At 39.1% G+C, this 17,654-nt stretch overlaps 1 protein-coding gene across 5 annotated transcripts in view; it reads right to left on the bottom strand.

The window, feature by feature from the left end:
• rtkna (rhotekin a) overlaps positions 1-17,654 on the bottom strand; it is an 82,779-nt gene that overhangs the window by 30,136 nt on the left and 34,989 nt on the right. The window contains exon 1 of one of the 5 annotated variants that reach the window (XM_084415243.1): positions 13,162-13,441. The exons of 3 other annotated variants lie outside the window; for them this stretch is intronic. In XM_084415243.1, coding sequence (XP_084271369.1) covers positions 13,162-13,185 — 24 coding nt within the window. In that variant the 5' untranslated portion in view covers positions 13,186-13,441. Of the gene's footprint in view, positions 1-13,161; positions 13,442-17,654 lie in introns of those variants that run through there. One more of the 5 variants, XM_084415241.1, reaches the window with a different exon arrangement.

Genomic DNA, 17,654 nt, shown 5'->3' with positions numbered 1-17,654 from the left:
CTTTTCAAGAAGTGGATACAGGGTTCACACTCCAGCTAATGGTGGCTAAACATGTTCGTAAGTTTGGGGTCAATAATATTTTTCTTTTTTAAAAGAAGTCTCTTAAATTCCCCCTTTGGTGAAAATCAAGCTTTTAAATGTTGTTTATAATGTCTATGTGCTGTTTTTTAATATGCTTTAAGACAAACCATGTACAAATGCATAATTCAAAAAAATTACTAGTATTTTCTCCTTAAAACTGCAGTGAACCAAAGACAGTCTCAAAAACGCGGTTTGAAATCGCTGGTGTTTCTGATGTCACGAAATACCTTGTAACCTCAATGAGTGAGTGGAGGCGGGGCTAACTGCATACTAAATGAGGTAAGGGTGTAGAGTTACATTCAAGCTATTTTAAGGCATTTCATTATTTTTCAAGGAAAATACGTTTAAATATGTCATTTTGGTGATCAAAGATGAGTTTTAAGGGATACAATTATTGACTACTGGCGGACTATAAGGACATGACACACAGCCAAAAATCTGCGCTTAAACACACCAAAAGGACTACAGGCGACTGTCAACTAGCATGTGTGTTCTGCACTTGAGTGTAAAATAACTGTCTATATCAGCAGGAATAATTTTTTTAGGATTGCAGATATATACAGCGCTTATCTACCATTTTGAATATGTAAATCATGCGGCTCACTTTCTTCATTCCAGGCGGCTAATGTTATGAAAATAAATGCGCATTGGATTTGGAATGCTCAAGATGACAAAATTAGAACAGCCCTCTGTCTGTGCTGTCTTGACTTCTTTGCTATCTTTCATTTTTCGCTTTTATTCAGTAAGCTGACATCGCGATACTAAGCTGAACAGCCAATCAGAGGTCTCTCTCTTTCACCAACTGCAAGGGACGCCGGTGGAAGCTGATGGACACCAATTCACTATGTGCAATTGGTCAAAAAGCCCCCAGCGGGGTCCGACTAGTGGCTAGGTGAGTCAGGGCCTTTATTCTCAGCAAGGCTACATTTATTACTTACATTTATAGGCTGCATTTATTATTAATTAAAAATTACAGTAAAAACAGTAATATTCTAAAATATTATTACTATTTTAATATATTTATTCCTGTGATAGTGATCAAGGATCACATGATCCTTCAGAAATCCTTCTAATATGCTGATTTGTTGTAGACAAATTTGTAGACAAGAGTATTAAGTATTATTTATAAGTATTATACATTTGTTGTAGACAAGAGTATTAATTTGAGTATGAACTATGAACTACTATAAAATAGAGTATGAACTATGCAGGGTTTTTTTTAGCTTAATTTACCTTAACTGAACAGCTTTGGAGTCATTGGAATGGTTATATGACTTTTTTCAGGTTGAATGGTGGTCTTCTTGCACCCCCCTAGCGTCAGGAAGTATCGCATGATATCAGGTCTCACGATGTAACAAATTGCTTTACGGCACTGCACACATACACTATCTAAACATTTATATGCTAGCCTTCTCTGTGTATCATACATTCCTCAGTGGACATGGCTCGGTGCGTTCGCCGGCTTCTTTGAAAACAAATGCACATGACCAGAGAGAGAAGATGGGAAGGGGGGAGAGTCGCCAACGAGTTTTCAAATATCAATTCCGGAGCTGTAGGGCTAGCTCTATAGAGAAACCCGCGAGCAAAAAGCGAAGAAATTGCCAAAACTGCATAGCGCTGCTTTAAAAGAAAATAATCTTACTGAGGCCAAACTCCTAAGCGGTAACAACCAACCAATGACCAGCTCATTCATAAGAACTTGTATGAATGTTATGAACATCAAACTTAAGCACGAGTCATTCAAAATCCATCTCACGTCATTCCACTAACACTCATTCATTTCAATCCTCAATGACACGCACTAAATCCTCTTTAGCACATAAAGCATTGTCCTGTCATTCACTTATTGTATGATTATGACTGTATCAAACTGACCTGGGGATAGGTGGACCATGAGAAGAAATCTGCAGATTTTGTTTTTTGTTTACTCCTCTAATCTTTAGTTTTACTTGGAAGATGATTGCAAAGAGGAGAGTATGCATAAGCAATCATCAATCAGGGAGTTAGCGAACGAGAGAGGCCATTAGTCAACCAGCTCAGAGCTGAATGAAAATTCAAGCACAGCATCATTTTGTCATTCTGAGGGCTAGTGTGCAGAAAAAAAAACCTGTTTCAGTATTGCTCGCTTGCTCCCTCCCTCCCATCTGTTGCCTTTCCCTTATCTTCTCCGTCTGTTTATGTTCTAGAAGTATGGACGAGCAGTCACTGTAAAACTACACTAATACAAGTAATCAATAAAGAGTCTGTGTGCAGCTTGTGTGCTGTTTGCAGGAATGTTGTTCTAGTGCATTTCTAATGCACATTGCATGATAAGACATTCAATGTACAATCCACATACCTTTGAGGGTGCACTTTATTACGCAAGCCAACATGGCAGCCGTCTCAGACACCTAATGGTGCGGCTGCAGAATCATGCAAAACAAACATTTTCTTATCAATTACACTCCCAGCCCTGATTAAATTATTCAGTGATCGAAAATGTCCAATAACACTTTCCAGTTATCGAGACCGAAAGACAGTAGTATTCAGGTCAAATGATCTCAACATGGCGGCCCCCATGTATAATAAAACTTATGTGAGAGTACATCATTTTAAACATCCATCCATGTTCCAAACTGCTAGTCTTATGTAGGGTTGTGGGGATGCTTGAGCCTATCACAGCACATTTGAAATATTTTTCAAAAATACCTTTAATTTACGTTTAAAACTTTTCCAACGATGGAGCAAAAAACGCACATTTAAAAATCTTGGCAATAGCAAATATAGATTTATTCAATTTCTGTTCACACACAATCTGGAAATAACAGCACTAGATGGATGGAGAGGCAACAGATTTCTTACACATGGAAATACACAAATAGACAGACTTGCATTTCTCTGAGATCTTTCTCACGCACGCCGAGAGCAACTCACAGCAGGACTGGGAAAGTTTGAAAACAGGAAAAAAGAGGAAATAATAAAACTGGGACAAAACAGAGAAAGATGGAAGCAAATCAAACAAACTGAAAAAGGGGAGTGATGGAAACAGAAAATACCATTAAGGCCATTGAAGGGATACTAAATTTATCAAGTTGGAAGAAAACAGGGTAAGTGTGACTTGAGGGGGGAAATGAGGGAAGAAGAAGAGATATTTTAAGACATATAGTGCATCTGCACCAGTTCTGTCTGTTAAGATGTGCTCTAGTAACACACATATAGTTTTGGTAGGTCAAAAACATCCACAGAAAGCAGCATGAAAAATTAGCAAAAATGCTGGTCTCAGTGTGGTCTGTGTGTTCTCCTTCTCCAAATAAAAGTTTGAGAACCACTGACTTATAGTGAAGAGCACCTGCCGATAGTGCTTATTTGCTTGCCCTGACTGCATTGTTTTAGCACCCGATTCACTAACGGAGTTATGCAAATCGGACAGAGGCACAAAATCCCCCTCTCATTGCTAGATTGTGGACAATCGTGATCTTGCATATATTGCTGAGACTGCATCCTGGCAGATTAATGTTTTTATGCGGTTTAAAATGCAGAAAAAGTGCTCGTCTGGTCAATTATCTTCTGATTATCATTTGATCATTGACCTCCGCCATTATCATGTGAATAGAAAATGCACCCAAAACCATCTTTTAAATAAAATTAGCAGAGCATTAACAAATCAAATCATTTTTTGTGAATAAGGCAGTTGCTAAGATTCTTACAAGTTCTTAGAGTGTTGCTAAGTGGTTGCTTATTGTCCCAGATCAAAACAGGCTAACCCCCAATCTTTGATATTCTGGTCTATTTAGGCCAGTTTTACTAGCTGGAAAATGAAAATTGTTCAATTACTTATTAAATCACAGCACACTTCTCATAATCAAAAAAGGCAACGCAAACGCAGCACAAGCTGTAATTTGTCCACTAAACAACCACTTTTAGAATAGAAGACAGTACAGTTAGCAGCAGTAAATCAAATCTATTGAAACTTAATTTTTCTGTAAAAAAAAATTAAAACAAGCAGCATTGTCATCATTACAACAGAAGTGCCAGAGGAAATATCTTAGCCTACATATATTGTTGAATACTATCTTGGACAGTGGGGAGCCTGTCAGTCAAAAGCAGTCGATCTCCGAATGCAACGTAATGAACTGACTCCATATGAGGAAATGTCATGAACTTGTAATTTCAATGAAAAGCATGATAACTTGGATAAAAAATTATCCGTGAATTTATATGGAAACAAGCTTTAGGAGCTTTCCATCTTTACTCTCCTCATGTTACGTTGCATTCGGAGATCGAGTACTTTTGACTGACAAAATTCCAGCCACCAGAAACACTAACTGATAAAGTGAGTCGTACAAAACCTTTCTTTTTAGTAAACTTTGTGTACACAAACAATGTAATCAATGCTCAAGTTCATGTGTAGAGCCCCTGGTGATACTTCAAACACAGTTTTATGTTGTGTCGAGCCGCCTTAGTGTTTTAAAAATAGCGATTTTGATGCTATCATAGAAGTGCCCCATGCACTCCCATTCAAAAGACACTTATTTTTTTTTAACTAAAACGAAAATATGGTCAATCTTAAAAGTGGCGTTTCCATTCGAACTATGCTTTTAAACAAAAGTTTGACTCGGGCAGATTAACAAAAAGAGCCTAGGTTAAATTTTGGTGAGAGTTACCCTTTAAGAGTCAAAAAGGTTGAGAACCACTGGCTTATGCGTTTTGTTCAATTTCTTCAGTGTACATATATGATCTATGCGTGTGCATAATGTGCATTATCTTGGGTTTATTAGTGTCGTTTGCACTAATAAACCCAAGATAATGCACATTTTAGCACTGGTCAGATTCAACAATGTTCTTTATAAATGAATACTTATTCACACACTTGTTGTAAATCTCTAATAAGTAAGCTTAAAGGGATAGTTCTCCCAAAAATGATTTATCAATCAATCAATCATTTATTTATAGAGCACATTTAAAACACAACCGAAGTTGACCAAAGTGCTTTACAAGGAATAAAAGAGACACAAAAATAAAACCACTATACATACATAAATACCAGACAAGACAAAAAGGCACTCAATAGAATAAAAGAAAAATCCAGGAAGACAAACTACAGAGTGTTAAAATCGGCTTTACTTTACTGAGAAGGCGAAGTTGGTAAAAGCATGACTTGACAACAGCTGAAATCTGTTTATCAAACTTTAAACTGGAGTCAAAAAGGAAGCCCAAATTTCTGGCACACTTTGTGTTATAAGGGGAGAGAAAGCCCAGATCAAAATCAAAAACACAGTTTTCCTTGGGGCCGAAAATAATAAACTCAGATTTATTTTCATTTAAGTTTAAGTTCGTTTAGACAATCTAATAATGGCTGAAGAGTATAATTATTATTGCGTTGCAAGGGCAGGTAGAGCTGTGTATCGTCGGCATATAGATGAAAAGAGACACCATGCTTTTTAAAAATAGCGGCCACGGGGAGCAGATACAGAGAAAACAACACAGGCCCAAGGATTGATCCCTGAGGAACACCACAACCAAGATGTTTGTTAGTGGATAAGTATTGTCCCAAATGAACAGTAAAACATCTATCTGACAGGTAAGAGTGAAACCATTGCAAAACAGAACCACGAAGTCCTACACAAGACTCCAAGCGTGACAGAAGGATGTTGTGGTCGACTAAATCAAAAGCAGCACTTAGATCTAACAGGACCAAAGATTTACTAACAGGAGCAAGATTTACTCACCCTCAAGCCATCCTAGGTGTATATGACATTCTTCTTTCAGACAAATACAATCAGAGTTATATAAAAAAATGTCCTGGCTAATCCAAGCTTTATAATGGCAGTGAATGGAAGCACAAAATTTGAAGCTCAATAAAGTGCCTCCATCCATTATAAAAGTAATCCACACGGCTCTTATTTATAACTTTATCAATTAAAATAACTAACTTCCGACAACCGGCCATACGCATCGTTTTACGGTGAAAGCGTAACCCTTGACCTGATGCATGACGCATTGACGAATAGGATTTTTTTTACTATACAGGATAGTAAAAAAAAAAAAAAAAACAGTCACGAATTAGAAGTCTAAAACGAGATTTTTTTTTAAAGAGAGATGCTGGAGGAGCTTAGAGTTTGTTGCCCAGCCCTATTTGTTTGAACCACGAGAGGCGTCAAAGCTTACGCTATTCCTACATCCTACGTCATACATCGTCAAGTGTTACTCTTTTGGCGTAAATCGACTTGCTTGGCCGTCTGCCAGAAGCTAGATATTTTAGTCGATAATGTTATAAATATGGATATTTGTATTACACAAACGCATCGCTTCACTTCAGAAGGTCTTTATTAACCCCCCAGAGCCATGTGGATTACTTTTATAATGGATGGATGCACTTTTTTGGGCTTCAGATTTTGTGCTCCAATTCACTGCCATTATAAAGCTTGGATTAGCCAGGACATTTTTTTGTTGAAAAAAAACAAAAACATTTTAACTCCAATTGTATTTGTCTGAAAGAAGAATCTCATTTACACCTATGATGGCTTGAAGGTGAGTAAATCATGGGGTAATTTTCATTTTTGGGTGAACTATCCCTTTAATAAGTGTGTCTGTGCTCTAGTGGTCACTTACAGTCAGCATGTAACCTGAAATACCAGCTCAGCACTTTAGCTATAAAGCAAAAGACCCCATGAGGAACACGCTTTATATAAACACATAAAATAGGCTGCTTGTGTGGGATTTTGGTGTTTTGAGTGTGGACCCCCATATGCACTAAGCAACCACCTCCAGATAAAGCACACAGAGCCACTGACACACACAAACAACAATGCACATTAAGAACCCACACACACAAACACACACGAAGCCCACACACTGCCCTCTCTCCCACTAATGCTGCTTTCATACTTAAGTATGAAAACACAGCTTTGACACATGCATATTTAATAACTCATATATAATTATACTTCACAAACACAATAAATCTCTGCCTTTTCTGAGAATGTGCCACCCTGACAATATACACACACATAAAGAGCATTTATTATATAACTAGTGTTAGGGTTAAGCCTGCAGGTAACATAAGCAAGTCTGATTCATTTCTGTGAATCAGTTGAAACAGTCTTTGTTTATTATTTATGGTGGCCCAGTAGTGCACAACACACCGAAATTTAAAAAAGCAAACATAAGTTCACAACACAACGGAAATAAGCCACAACACAATGAAATAAAGCTGCAACACAACAAAATAAAACCACAGCACAACAAAATAAAGCCACAACACAACAAAATAAAGCCACAACACAACAAAATAAAGCCACAACACAACAAAATAAAGCCGCAACACAACGGAAATGCTCCCGACCACTAGAGAGCTTTTGGAGCGTGGTAAAGTTAGTTTTCCATGCCATTGTTCTATAGAGTCAGCAGTCTAAAAATACATCAACACCACGATTAGTTTTAACAATATGGCTAACCATTGAATATTGACATTTATTAATTCAAAATCACCTACTTGCATTATAGCTGCATATTTATAGTCTAAGGGGCGGATCTAGAGGAAATTTTGAGGGGTGGCAACATATGGCAGACGTATATATACTGAATTTAATCAGTTAAATTGGCCATAACTTTTAATTCGTTGCTGCCAACTGGGGTGGCAGCAGGGGTGGCAAGGCTTTCTTTTAGGGTGGCATTTGCCGGTAGATCTAGAATGCTTTGACGCGCTACCACAGCGCATTCCTAATGCGGAATCCTAAGGGAACGTCTGCCAATTCCTAACGTATAATTTGTATTAACCCTCTACTGCATAGCGTTGCCCCTAAGCAACGGAAAGTTTTCTTAAGCCCTATGTTCAGTACATTTTTCTTTAAATGATTGCAACCAATTAGAATGTTTGAAAAAGTATCAAAGAACAGTCCAATAAGGTTTGGGAGTCACTATCAAGCACCATTTGAAGGCGGGACGTCCTTTTCTGACACATGGTCACAGGAGCACATGGTGTGAGATGAAAGCAAGATTATTTGCTTTAGTAATCTTATTTAAAATGACATGAACTGTACATAAAAAAGTATGTGTGTGTGTATGAAGGTGTAGAGAAGCCTTTTGGCAGGTTTTGTGAAGTTTTTATTTTATTTTGCATGTTCACAAATTCAGTTTTTCTTTTTGTTGCCTCAGGGCAACGTTGTGCGATATTGGGGGTACTTTTCAAGGATGTCTTGGACAATACCTCACAATGGCAAATAATGTAATAACACCAGCTTATTGGTGGAGAGGATTTATTTATCAAGATGGCTTGCAGTCACTGTTCTAATTCATCCCAAAGGTGTTCTATCAGGTTGAGGTCAGAACTGGTGCGCAGTCATGTTAGAACAGAAAGGGGCCATCTACAAACTGTTCCCACAAAGTTGGGAGCATGAAATTGTCCAAATTGTCTTGGTATGCTAAAGCATTAGGAGTTCCTTTCACTGGACCTAAGGGGCAACGCCCCTGAAAAACAACCACACACCATAATCCCCCCTCCACCAAACAACCCCACACCATAATCCCCCCTCTACAAAACTTTACACTTGGCACAATGCAGTCAGGCAAGTACAGTTTTCCTGGCAACCGCCAAACCCAGACTCGTCCATTGGATTGCCAGTCAGAGAAGGGTGATTGGTCACTCCAGAGTCCAGTGGCGGCGTGCTTTACACCACTGCATCCCACGCTTTGCATTGCACTTGGTGATGTAAGGCTTGGAAGCAGCTGGAAACCCATTCCATGAAGCTCTCTACAAAGTTTGGAGGTCTGTAGCTATTGAGTCCGCAGAAAGTTGGCGACTTCTGTGCGCCTCAGCATGCACTGACCCCACTTTGTGGCCTAGTTGCTGTTGTTCCCAATTGCTTCCACTTTGTTATAATACCACTAACAGTTGACCGTGGAATATTTTGTAGTGAGGAAAGTTCATTTCACAAATGATTTCTTGACATTTTTAGATTTTTGTATTGCTCTCTGAGAATTGTATAATGATAATTTTCTCTATGATTCTTTACCATTGTTGCACAACGTTGCCCTAAGGCAACAAAAAAATATTTTGGGGTGGGGGGGGGTTGGGGGAGGAACATTTTTCAATAAATCAATAAAATGTTCCCAAATGAGCCAAGAAATGATGTGGAATCATTTTTAGCATGTGCCATCAAAATGCATGCAGTAGAGGGTTAATTAAATAGAATTTTAACATTCAAAAACAGACATGTTCAAAATCCAAAGATTTGGATTTTTTTTATACCTCCCTTCACGTATTTACAGTAAACAATTATTTTTAGGAAAAAAAAAATCTGTAATCTAAAAAAGTTTTTTTTATTTTTTTTCATGTTTCAAAGGTTGTAGTTCCTAATAACCAGACTGATAGCCTAGAAATCTAGACGCACCCTAGCGGCAGCAAAATTATTTTGCAGCCAGGGTGGGTCTAGCAACTCTCAATAGACCTTTTTGCTGCAAAAACCTAAATTGGGTCAGGCCAATCACGTCGTGTATAGAGTAGGCGGGGGCGGGCTTAACATATGACGACAGAGTTGCGACGGCTCCCTGCCACTTGAAAACAAAGAATGGCAGCTGCGGATGGAGAACAGCGGTCTTTCGAATCGGCTTTGGCCGCAACTCTGGAGGAGTTGGAGTTAAGTTTTTCTTTGAGAAAAGAACAAAGAACGGCACTTAAGTCATTCTTAAAAAAAGGAAGATGTGTTCGTAGTTTTGTCGGCCAGATTTAAAAGTTGAATCTATCAACTAAGCTCCGCTGTTGGGAAAACGCTCTGGTTGGTTGAAGCGCTGTCCTATTGTGTGCAGAGTGAATTTGAAAGACAGCCGTTTATCCCGCCCATCAGATTGACCGTGTCTATGGTGAGTTGCCAGACTAAACATCTTGATGTACGTCTGGCTTGCCAGGCTACCAGACTGACTTACTACAGGTGAAATTGTGCCAATACCTTCCTGTAATTCTGCAATTCACCAAATGTTTTTTTTTTATTTATTTATCAAATTATATTATAATAAATTATACGTTTTAACCACTTGGTGGTATTGCCACTTAGGGATCATGCGCTGTGGAAGCGGGTCAAAGCATTCTCGAGTATAAATACGCAGCTATAAGGTGATTTTGAAGTAATATGTTATGTCGATATACAATGGTTACATACTGTTAAAACAAATCGTGACATTGATATCTTAAGACTGCCGACTCTATAGAACAATGGCAAGGAAAACTAACTGTATCGCGCTGCGAGAGCCCTCTAGTGGTCGGGAGCATTTCCGTTGTGTTGTGGCTCATTTCTGTTGTGATGTGGATTCATTTCGTTGTGTTGTGAACATACGTTTGCTTTTTAAATTTCGTTGTGTTGTGCACTACTGGGCCACCATAATTAATAGATTCAAAAATGTTGAATGACATTTTCATAAAATAAAAAGTTTTAGTAAATTGTTATTCTTCTTGGTATTTAAAATAAAATCATGCCTTGATTATTTTTATCAACATTTTTACTCTTATTAAATATTTTTTGAATTGAATCAGCTACAATGGATCTTGTTTGTTTAAAAATAAACAAATACAAAATCAAATATAGTAAAACCCTATGTGATACGCAAAAGTATTTTTTACATATCACCAATAGCAGATCTTTGCTTTTTTCTATGGTTTGATGATTCACTCTTTTTGTTAAGCTTTTGGTGTGTATAGACCTTAAAACTGTTACAGCAACAAACTGATTGCACTGTGCACATGCAAACACATGAGCAAGCACTCGTGAACACACACTTCCATATGGGCAATGTGAGTGTGAGTGAAGCTGAGAATTCTGCAGTGCTCCAGTGTGATAAACAGGCCAGCATTTCAACCTCTCAGACTGGCAGCCACATAAAAGACAGTAAGAGCACTGCTTCACTCAGCCATACAAGCCAAGCCTCTAAAGGTGAAAAAAATCCTCTTGTCCATCTCTTCATCTCTGTTCCATCTCGTCATTCTCTGGTCCGTGAAGATAAACGGCACTGTCAAAACTAAACTATACAGTTCTGCTTGACAGTAAATGGCTCAAGCTATGCTGAGCAACTCTCCCAAAACAAATGCTTAATCGATTAGAATTATGGCTGTTACATACCCAGCCGTCTTCATTTTAATATGTGACGAATTTTATCTCAAAATCAAAGGGGAAACTAACCTGAAATCTACAGTCGGAAGCTGTGATTTCTCAAGCTGCAATTCTCATATGTTGTAGCTGCATCTCTGTAGACAATCGGGAAGAAGGAACAGCATCTCTCCAGCAAATATTGATTCTCTAAATGCAGTCAGACTAGACGGTAATGATTCAACTGCAGCAGCAGCATAGGGGGCCTAAACTGAATCCTGTACATCATGACAGGCCGCCAAACATTCCCACATTGATCTTTATTGATTCAATTCCTGAGAGAAAACACCACACCGAGAGTCACGACCAAAAGGATTCAAAACAATCCAAAAATCTTAAAAGTGAAAAGAGCAAGCTGTCTCTGCATCTAATCGTCTCTTCAAACCTGACCTTTTCTGCATCAGACCGCCAGTGGTTTAACATGGTCCTGACACTGAACCCTCACAACACATTGACTCAATGAAAAGAGAAAAAAAAAAAGTGGACACAAAACAGAAAGAAGAAAGATTCTGAATGGTTTGATAAGGGAGTGCTAATTAAGAATTTAAGTCATATAGTGTGGCAGAGATCATGGGTCATTTTGAGACATATGAGAGATAAAAGGGGAACTATTTAACAGGAGATGTAACACAATGTAACACAATAAGCAATCCCACCACAACTGAAGTGAGTGCTGGAAGTCTGACTCATTTCCGGGAATTGGTTCAGTGCATTTCAAAAAGCAATTCAGTGGTTCTTTTACATCATCACATGCTCCCTGACATCCAGCGTAACATATTACATGACCTAAAATGTTTCAAAAAAGTCATTTAGAGCCTAATATATCTGCATTTACATTAAACAACAATACAATTCTGCTATTTTGCTATTAAACTTCCTTTTCATCCCATCAGTCAAATCCTTATTAAGATCCAAATAAAAAAATTCACACATCAAACACATCTGAAAGAGACTTGTCTTGGTGACTCGAGAACAGTTCAGACCGGTTCCAGAATTGATTTGTGAAAGAATTGTGAGATTGATCTTGTGAATCAGTTCAACTAACTCAATGAAAATAGGTCCAAAAGAGCGATTTGTTTACACAAACATGAATATTCGGCAGTGCTGTTTACGTAAACAGACCTTATAAATGCCTGCACGTCAACTAGACTCGAGGTTAGAGGTTTAACAACTAATGCTCTCTCAGCCATGAGCTGTGTAAGAAGACTTACAGTTTCTCAGCCAGAACCAGTATATAGCATGGTAGATTACAACACTAGCTCTCTGTTTCCATTACAAACACTCTAAGAAAAGAAAGCAAGTGAAAATTTAGCAATGGGCCCACAAAGCCCCATCCTGACTTTGATTTTTTTCCTGAAAATAATCCCCTCCCAGAGTTCTGTTACTGCAGTACAGTAGAAGCATTGTTTCAAGATGAATTCCTACAACCATCCATGCTGTGCAATCATTAATACAATTTAATAGGAATGTTATTCCAATATTTTAATGACATTATTGTTTTTGGCAATGCATGTTGCCGCATCTTATTTTGACAAACTTACAGCCCTTTTTTATGGCCGATATAAATATCTTAATTAAAAAATAATTGGATTAAAAGTTTATCAACTTTTTAAAAACAAGAATAGAGAAAATTTCTCTCTCTCTCTCTCTCTCTCTCTCTCTCTCAAAAAAAGCAAAATATAGTCTAATACAGGCTGAAAAGAGCAGGCCTCCTCCGCGCATCATCTCATGTAGGCTACTCAGCAGGTATTCAGTGCGCGCGGGCATTTGACCTTGCTGCTGCACGCGCACCTGCACGCAATAGCGCAGCGCTACCTGGGCATTATTATAATAACACCCACAGATGCATTATCAAACTGGGGTATATTTATAAAACAAACCCTGACAGTAAGCAAAATATTCCATCGTGATCAGAACGAGAAATCAAATCTGTAAGTGCACAGCGGGTAACGTCATCACTTACTCGCGGATTCTTCGTGTTATTCATGTTTGAAGAGTCGCTCGTAGAAGCTCGAACTCCGAAATCACCGCGCGGTCTTACGCAATCCAGCCCATTCGCTCCAACTCTGAAGTGATCAAGAGATCAAATGTCCATTTCTCCGCAATAAACGTGGCTCTGTCACAGCGGTGGAGAGAATGCTTGCTAGGGACCGTCGGTGTTTGACACGGTCATCTGGTCGAGCTCATCTCTCAGCTGTCATCACAAGCCGCTCTCTCTCTCTCTCTCTCTCTCTCTCTCTCTCTAGTCCAGAGGGGGTCAACTCAACACGAGCCGCGGTGGAGTGAGAGCCAACCAGTGAGGCTGGAGAGGGGGCGTCGGTGGTGCTGCTGACTTCTGTGGGTTTACAGTCGCGGTCCGGTGTAAGGTTTATCGAAAAAATATCAAGTTTTCCTAGATAGCATGCAAACAATGATACAAATACATCCCGCGTGCCCTCGTAGATAAAAACCAAGCTGTCAGTATAAGCGCTGCAGGACCACAGTCATCTCTGTCTTTCTCCATCTTCCGTCCTCAAATCCACGTTGAATTACATCACCCCTCTAACAATAGCAGTGAGTGCTCGGTATAACGCTCCTCAGTGGAGCAAGTGCGGAATATGGTTCAGATCAGCACGTGGGTTAAAGCAATTAAATCTTTATAAAGCAGCGAAAGCCCAAAGAGACAAAGTTGCCAAAGAGCTTCATGATTAAAGATACATGTGCAGACTCATACTTTGATTAGACACATATTTACTCAGGGGGTTTCAAACTTTTTGATGCCACCCTAACTATAAACTTCCTATTTCTATTGAATTATTATTAAAATGTATTTACCTGGAAAGACAAAACACTCCAAAGTGAGCAAGCTAAGAGTGACAATTATTTCTTACTGTAATAAAATGTATTAGCTGTTAGTGGATTAATAAATCATCTAATCTTTTGCTTTCTGATTCCAAAAAGCTGAATCCAGTCCTTTTTATTCTCTGGAATGCACCCCTGCACAATTTTTCTAGCCCCTGAAACCCAGTTTGAAGACCAGTCATTATAAGTACAGTATATATATGGCTAGTAATCTTTGATTACCATCTGATAACACCCCACCATCACTATAGTATAAATTTGTAAGGGCTAATTAACATTGAACAGGCTAATTATTTATATGCAGGACTTCATGGGACAGTGCATTAAAGTCACCATGAAATCAAAATGGACAATTTTATGGAATATTGCACTATTTATTATGATGATGATTTATCCATACACATCATAATCAAAAACATTTTTAATTAATGGGCACTCTTTAATCAAAATAACTTCCCTCCCTCTTGCAGCGACATCTCTTCTCTTCTCTGATGATGTGTTTACTGGCGCGAGGGCGGGATCAACCTGTCACTCACATGACATCACAGCAATAGCAAACCACAACCATCCAACCAATTCTTAAAGGGGCATTCCACCCATTTGAACATTGTTTTTTATTTAAAGTGGGTCATATATGTAGTCGAAATGTGAAATAAATTTTGAATTTGGTGCCTTCGTGACCGAGGAAAGACAAAAAATAACTTCAGGACGCATTTGTATGAAAGACAACTCCTCCCACAATGCACCACATTGCACAGCTCCGCAAGCCACTCCCACTAATCCAGAAAGCGCATATCTGCCTATAAGAGAAATCACTCTTCCGTCTACAAGGCTAGCTACCACCAGAGCTTGAAATTCATTTCACATTCACACAAAATGTCTAGTTAGTTGGCGAACTCATTACTCCTCGTTTGTATTTCTTTCAAAAGGTGAATTATTGCATGGTACCTGGATGTTCAGTCAGAACATATGTGGTGCGAAACTAGGATAGTTCTCAACACAAACATCCGTGTCCTCGTCTGATTCAGAGATTTCGTCCAGGAGAAATTGTCATCGTTGAAATTCTTTGCCGCAGACGGACTCTATCTCTGTGTTCGTAGTTGCATCTTACAGTCTATGAGTTGCATAGTGAGATCACCGGCGCCACCAGTCCGCCCTAACTCGAGCCAGTCCGGGCTCCTCGTCCGCGGCAGGCAGGTCTTCTGCCTCGGCGGCTCTTTGCTATAATGCGGCTTGTAAAGGTAGCCACAAACACCTGATTCAAGCATCAGACTTCCGAAATCCTCTTCTTCTATATCATATTGAGCATTCTCCTCCGCTATTGTCATAACTTTACATCTGTCTCCACAGCGCCTGTTAGCTTAGCTTCAAACAAGATGGAGGATATTGCTTTCAGTTTCAGAGAGTAAAGTCCCAACCACTGATCTGTAATAGGTCTGTAGCGTGAGCGGGTCCCGCCCCCTGGGAAAGATGAGGAACTAGTGCTTGTAGTCTCAACAGAAATCCCCCCCTCTTACACTTCCTCCTACAATGACGCAAAATGACGATTTTTGCGTCATTGTAGGAGGAAGTGTAACAGGTAAATAACGGATTTCTCCCGTCTCAGGGGAAAATGAGAGAGTGTTGCACGACCATTCAATAGTATGACTGGGTTTCTAACAATGCAAAGCTTAATGCAAATGGGTGGAGTGTCCCTTTAATGGACAAAATCAAGTCCCGCCCTACAGTTTTCTTGTTCGAGAAGCCGTTTCGCTTGGATACAGTACGTCTCAATAGGGAAGTTAAGACTATCGCAACTTCCGTTTCATGCCGACTTTAAGGGTTCAGGGGCATTATGGTTCAATAGTTTTATAAATGACCAGAAACAAGGGGATGAATTTGAATGACAAAGAGACAAACAAAAAAACATTAATTTTCTGTCTATAATGTCATTTATTGCTCATTAGATGCGGAAAGCCTTCATTATCTGGTGGTGGCTTTCTCAAAAGCAAACAACCCTGTAATAATGATAATACTAATAATGATCACTGCCCCATGCTTGTGTAACATGGTAACCCAAGTCAATAGCATTTTCATCAATCCTGTTTTGTTGCACACAGTCTTATTTAGTTGAACCACATACAGTCCTAGTGCCTGCTCGAGTTAGACTGAAGCCAGGCCTATGACAGACAGGCTCTTAGATTCATTAAGCCACTTCAGATGGCAGTTCTAGGGGGCACAGCAGGTCGTATTCAACCAGGTGGAAAATAGGTGAGGAGTGAGCCAGCAAAATGAAGATGAATGCCAAGAGGCCCTGTGTGCTGCTGGTGGGTCCCTTTGTAGGATACACTGTCTGTGTAATTGAATAACACAATCAAAAGCACACAGTAAGAGTGGAGTGATATTACATTATATAACAAAATACATTGTTATATAACAACTTTTTTTATTCATTTTGTGGTGACTTAAAAGAAACCAAGGCAAAAAGAAAAAAGAAATGCCATTCTGAATAAACGTAAAGGATACGAGGCGATAGGCTGAATGGATTGAGTTAGCGGAAGAGCAAGTAGAAGCGAGAGAGGGAAACAGAGAAAGCAAAGGAAGTGAGGGACAGTAGGGAATTGTCTTCCAAAAATCGATGAACATGGTGAGAAACATGCAGAGATGAAAGAAAGCTTTGTAGAGGGAAAAGGATTTTTGACCTGACACCATTTCACACACATCCTCAGGATGTTCTGTACTGTGTGTGCCCACAGGCTGTTACATATACATGAACACCCATGTGGAAACACAAATCCAGCATTTGAGGAATGGTTTCATAAGAATCATCGGGGCAGTAATAAGATCCGTTCAACAACAGCTGCACTAACTGCGACGGACAGTGTTATTGGTCACAAGGAGCAAGAGAATGTGTCAGGGCCACAGACTACCCATCATGGAGTAAAATTAGCCTTGTGCTAATACAAGAAAGACAAAAAGAGAAGGAGAGGGGGTGGGAAAGAGGCAGACAAAGTAAGACAGGAAGCCAAGTGTTGTGAGAGGAATGTAGAGCATTATGAATTTGTGAGCATAAAGTAAACATCCAGACGTCACTGTAAAAGGGCAGAGGGTCAGGTCAGTGAGTGGCCTGCTGGAATATAGAAAACAACAACAGATTTTAAAGGCAACAATGATGAGATTTAGTGCAACACATTTATAATCTGATTAAATGCTTCAATCTGATGGTTCAAGTCACTTAAAGCTGTACACAATAAACAGATTTGAAATGATCTCACTTGCCTTTTAATTAAGTCTGCGTGAGTGCATTAAGTTGGGTATTTAGCCTTTATAACCTTCCCAAACTCTCCCTTATTGGCTTGTGATTTCCGATTTCTACCGTATTTACTTTCTCATTGGAAGGAATGTTTTTTTCCCAAGCAAAATCTTGTTTCCTATCTGAGGCGTGTTGACCTTGTCTCTAAAGTTTGTTTCCTTCCTCACCATATACAGCATCTAAAACAGTGTCTCTTCTTCCATCTTGTTAAGTTCTTACTGGTCCTGATGTCACAGATGCATTGTACTGCATTGTAATGTCACATTGTATTGTTGTAATACCAATAAATTCTCAGAGAAATATGTAGCTAGCTTTTTCGCCCT

This window comes from Rutilus rutilus (genome assembly GCF_951802725.1).
Source record: "Rutilus rutilus genome assembly, chromosome: 7".
In the NCBI taxonomy this organism is placed as follows: Eukaryota; Metazoa; Chordata; class Actinopteri; order Cypriniformes; family Leuciscidae; genus Rutilus; species Rutilus rutilus.
This window is presented reverse-complemented; position numbering and strand designations above follow the sequence as displayed.